The sequence below is a fragment of the Dasypus novemcinctus genome, chromosome 2, assembly GCF_030445035.2.
Source record: "Dasypus novemcinctus isolate mDasNov1 chromosome 2, mDasNov1.1.hap2, whole genome shotgun sequence".
NCBI classification, from domain to species: Eukaryota; Metazoa; Chordata; class Mammalia; order Cingulata; family Dasypodidae; genus Dasypus; species Dasypus novemcinctus.
Window position 1 is genome coordinate 194,672,712 of NC_080674.1, and position 5,259 is coordinate 194,677,970.

General features: G+C 42.7%; 1 protein-coding gene across 1 annotated transcript; it reads right to left on the reverse strand.

Moving 5' to 3' along the window:
• Positions 1–1,791: 1,791 nt before the first annotated feature.
• On the reverse strand, positions 1,792–2,742 carry LOC101441483 (olfactory receptor 2V1-like). The gene has a single exon (XM_004447429.1). The coding sequence runs from the start codon at positions 2,740–2,742 to the stop codon at positions 1,792–1,794; it is 951 nt and encodes a 316-aa protein (XP_004447486.1).
• Positions 2,743–5,259: the final 2,517 nt, after the last annotated feature.

Below are 5,259 nucleotides of genomic sequence, written 5' to 3' on the forward strand. Positions count from 1 at the left end.
TGACATAGGCCAATTCCTTAAGCAAAGTTCTCATAGATTTTCATGGGATTGAGTCATGAAGAGAGAGTAAGTGTCTTGGGATAGCAGTTGTAGGCCTGCAGTATGAACCTCAAACCTCGCTCCATGTAGACTCAGCCAGCATTAGTCACATTCATCTCTAAGGCCCCAGAAATCAACTCCAGGTTATCTTGTGGTAAATACCCACCTCTATATTACATTTTCACCACTAACCACTCTAAAAGTCAGATAGGAAAATATAAGTAATGTCTATATGTTTGATATGAAATTCACCTCTATAGCATTTGCTTCCCTCAAATGAAAGCCATTCAGATTATCATCACATTTTGGTCTTTTGATTTTAAGTAAGTCCTGAGAATGAATGATTCAATCTATGTTTTTTTCATGTTATTTTGTCTATTTGCTTCCTTGCATGGAAACACAAGGTTGGCAGGAGCAAGGGAAAAACTTTTGATAGATTGGTTAAATGAAATAAAATGGCTGCCTGCATTAGGAATTGCTGGAAAAAGACTCTTTTCCAAGAAGGGCTTTTCCAGAAGATAAAAATTATTGATGTGAGAGCGTTTTCTGAGAAAATGAAACATGCCCTAGGGGGCTGCTGATAAGCAACACCTGGTGATAAAACTAGTGTCAGTTTAGCAGAGACGGCTTATTAAAATGTGTAAGTATATCATACTAATGTATTTTGGGCTCCCCGCTTTACAAGACACCCCCCATGTAAAATGAAAATAATACCAGTTAATCCAGAATATTTCCTCACTTGCTTCCATGTTCACCCTTTGTGAGCTTTCCCTTTCCACTCCCTCAGCAGAGCTCCTTTCTACAGTTTGAATGGAATGTTGCCCAATTCATGAATCACTAAATAGAGCTGTGAGATCCCAAATTGCATGAAAAGATTTTCTTCCATCAGAACCACCTTGCTCTTCCTTTAAGCTTCTTCCTCCTTTAAAGAGTCCACCCATATACTCTACCCTAGATAAGCAACAGAATTGTATGGTTGCATGAGACCTCAAGAATAACACTACTTCAACCAAATGTAGGAGCTTACTGCAGCTCAGCTCACTTCAATTTTCAACACTTCTCACTCTGGTCAGGGTTGCATTGTGGAGCAGAACAAAATGGAGAAGAGAAAATTCTCAGAATGGGAAGCAATCAGGACATACAACCCTAAGAAGTGGTTTTTCTAGGGCTGTTCCCTGGGCTCAGGAAAGAGGTAGAGATCAGAGATTGCATCTTAGTGAATGTCCCTGGGAGGGTGGGGTGCATGGTGAAAGCCCTTCCTCTCTTGTCTAATATCCTGCTGCCACCCTTCTACTCCTCTCCTTTGCCCTGGTCAGTACTCAATGCTGCCCTTTGGATTCTCAGAGCCCAATTTTGGGCCCCGTCCATGGCTGCTCCTCCAGCCTATACCCAACTTTAACTTGATCTCCTTCTAAACATCAGAGCTCATCCATCCTCTGTGGCTTAGAGCGGCTGAGTGTTCCATTTGCCCCTTCCCAATCAGACAGTTTCCCTCACTGACACTTCCCATCTGGATCAATGGATATTTGAGTTTGCAATCCCCCCATTAAACCCTTCTGAGATGTCTCCATGAAGCCATTTCCTTACCATTGATAATTTATGGGGCCCTTCCTGATGCCTCCATCATACACTGAGTGTGTGTCTATGATCATATGTAGCAAACTCTTTTATTTTCAATAGAGGGCATTTGTTTCTCTGGGTAATCCTATTTCCTGAACCAAGGAACCCATACTTTCAGGCACCAGAGACAACTTAGCCCTGTCTCTGGCCACAGGGACACCTTCCCAGGAGTTTCCTCAGGGCCCCAGTCACTTCCTTGTTCCTCAGACTGTAGATGAGGGGGTTCAGCATGGGGGTGATCATAGTATAGAAGGCAGAGACCACTTTGTCCTGCTTGGAGGAGTGGTAGGCCTGAGGCCGTATGTAGGTGATCATGGCAGCCCCATAGAATAGGGAGACCACCATCATATGGGAGGAGCAGGTAGCAAAGGCCTTCTGCCGGCCCTCAGCGGAGCGCATGCGGAGCACTGCCTGCAAGATCCGCAGGTAGGAGGCAGAGATGACGGAGAAGGGCAGGAGCAGCATGAGGACACAGCAGACATAGATCATGGACTCGTAGAGGGAAGTGTCAGCACAGGCCAGCTTGAGCAATGCGGGGACCTCGCAGAAAAAGTGATCAATCTCCTGGGAGCTGCAGTAAGGGAAGCGGAGGGTGAAGACAGCCTGGATCAGCCCATCGACCAGGCCAAATAGCCAGGACCCTGCCACCATGAGCCAGCAAACCCGGCGGCTCATGATCACCGAGTACCTCAGGGGGTTGCTGATGGCCACGTAGCGGTCATAGGCCATGAAGGCCAGTAGGAAGCACTCATCCCCCAGGAGGGTGAGGAAGAAGAGGATCTGGAGCCCACAGCCTGTGAAGGAGATGGAGCCACCACCCAGGAGGAAGTCCACCGCCATGCGCGGGACGATGGTGGAGATGAGCATGAGGTCCATGAGTGACAACCAGCTAAGGAAGAAGTACATGGGGCTATGGAGACGGGAGTCCACATTGATGAGTAGGATCATGAGCCCGTTACCAGACAGGGCCACCAGAAACATGACCATGATGACGGAGAAAAGGAAGAGGTTCAGTGGCGAGTGGGTGAAGAGTCCTAAGAGAATGAAGTGGGAGATGAGAGTCTGGTTTCCTGCCCATGCCATTCTTCCCCCTAGAGGTAGGGTTGGTGTCTGAAAAGAAGAGGTTTAAAATTAGAGCCATTATATCCAGGAAATGACAACTTTGCCCTAGAGTTACTTGGTTTAGAATAGAATATATGGCTCTTAAAAAAAAAAAAAGAAAACAAAAATGCCTGCTTTTTTTTTTAACCTCTATTACTTTCTGGACATAGTTGAAAAGAGAATTTTAAGCTATATATTGCTAAAATGGGCAAATGCTTCTGCTTCTCCTAGGAATTAGTTTGTTCTCCAGCCCTTAGGGTTGTTTATTTTAGAAAACTCAGGGCCAGCCTCACTCAAGGATTTGATTTTTCAGGAAAAAGGGGTGCAGTGGGGGGGTGGGATATGTGGGAACATCTTATATTTTTTAATACAACATTTTTTTGTGATTTATGTATCTTTAAAAAAAAAGACTATTTAATAAAAATTTTAAAAACTTACTAAAGCAGCCAAGACATTTATTGTCAATGGTATTTATAAGCTATGCAAATTGGGAAATTTACCTACCCTCTCTGGACTTCACTTTCCTTATCTTACATTGGCATAACAATATTATCATATAGGGTGATAGTAAAGATTGAATATAATAACATAAATTTTGGGGATTGAGTCACGTTCTCCAAGAAACATGTTTAAATCCTAACCCCTGTTCCTGTGGGTGTGAACCTTTTTGTAAATATGATCTTCAACATTGATAGTAAGATGAGACCAAATTGAATCAACATGGGCCTTTTTCTTATATGACTGGAGTCCTTTTAAGTAAAGGAAATGTGAACATGGCCATGGAGCCACGGGAGGAAACAAGGGAAATAGATCACCATGTGATAGAGGCAGAGATCCATTGCTGGCCAGCCACCACCAGAATGCTACAGACTTCAGTGAACGCATGACTGGCTTGCTAATGCCTTGACTTTGTATTTCTAACCTCCAAAACTGAGACAACAATTTCCCGTTGTTGGGAAGCGGACTTGGCCCAATGGTTAGGGCGACAATCTACCACATGGGAGGTCTGCGGTTCAAACCCCGGGCCTCCTTGACCCATGTGGAGCTGGCCCACATGCAGTGCTGATGTGCTCAAGGAGTGCCCTGCCACGCAAGAGTGTCCCCTGTGTAGGGGAGCCCCACATGCAAGGAGTGCACCCCATCAGGAGAGCTGCCGAGTGCAAAAAATGTGCAGCCTGCCCAAGAATGGTGCTGCACACACGGAGAGCTGATGCAGCAAGAATGTGCAACAAAAAGAAACACAGATTCCCATGCTGCTGGCAACAACAGAAGCTGACAAAAAGAAGAACATGCAGCAAATGGACACAGAGAACAGACAACTGGGGGGGGGGGAGAGAAAGAAATAAAATAAATCTTAAAAAAAAAAATTCCTGTTGTTTTAGCCAAACAGTTTGTGGTATCTGTTATAGCATCCTTGGAAAACTAAGACAATAAGCAATGTCTAATAGTTTAAAAATGATGACAGCTAACAATACTTGAGTATTTCTTAGGTAGCAGGTTCTACAATGAACATTCTGAGCATCCTTGCATTTAATCATCATAACTACTCTAAAAGACCAGTACGATCACTATCCCCATTTCTCAGATGGATAAAATGAGATAGAGGGAGGTTTATTACTTTTTCGTTTCAGATATTTAAGCTCAAAGTAATTCTTAAGAAGCTTTATAAATGAGAAATTGGAGACAAGCTAAATACCCAACTATTTTAGTTTCTTAGGCTGCTCAAAGCAAATACCATAAAATGGTTTGGCTTAAACAATGCAAATTTATTCCATTATGGTTTTGAGACTGGGAAAATGTCTAAATCAAGGCATCATCAAGATGATGCTTCCCTTCCAAAGATGGGCTGCCAGAGATCCTTGACTCCTTTGCCACATGGGAAGACACAGGACAGTACTGCTGGTCTTTCCTTTCTCTTCCAGATGTCATTGATTTCAGCTTCTGCCTCCCCTGGCTTTTGGTTTCTCTGTCTGAATCCATTTTGTTTATAAACGACTCCAGTAATACAATTAAGGCCCACACTGATTGAGATAGGACACACCTTAACTGAAGTAACCTAATGAAAAAGTCCTAATTACAATGGTTCACACCCACAGGAATGGATTCAATTTAAGAGCATGTTTTTCTAGGGTACATACAGCTTCAAACCACCACACCAATATAAGGGAATAAGTAAACAAATTATGGTACAACCACATGATAAAAAATATGCAGTCAATGGGCTATTCATGACATTTTTAATAGATTAACTATCAATATATATTTTGCAAAAAATTACTGAATATTTTTGAGTATTTCAAAAGACTGGAAGAAAATATGTCAATATTTTAACAGTGTGATTCCTTCCAGTGGATTAAGGCTTATTTCCCTACCACCACCACCAATTTCTTTGTACTTCACAAATTTTCTACAAGATAGGAATATAATTAACTTTAGAAGAAAAGTTACACTAATGTAGGATCAACATGAAAAAATCCACAGCTTTCTCATAGTGTCAAT

Coding starts and splice junctions, on each gene's coding strand:
- LOC101441483 (XM_004447429.1), bottom strand. CDS start 2,742: ATGGCATGGGCAGGAAACCAGACTCTCATCTCCCACTTCATTCTCTTA.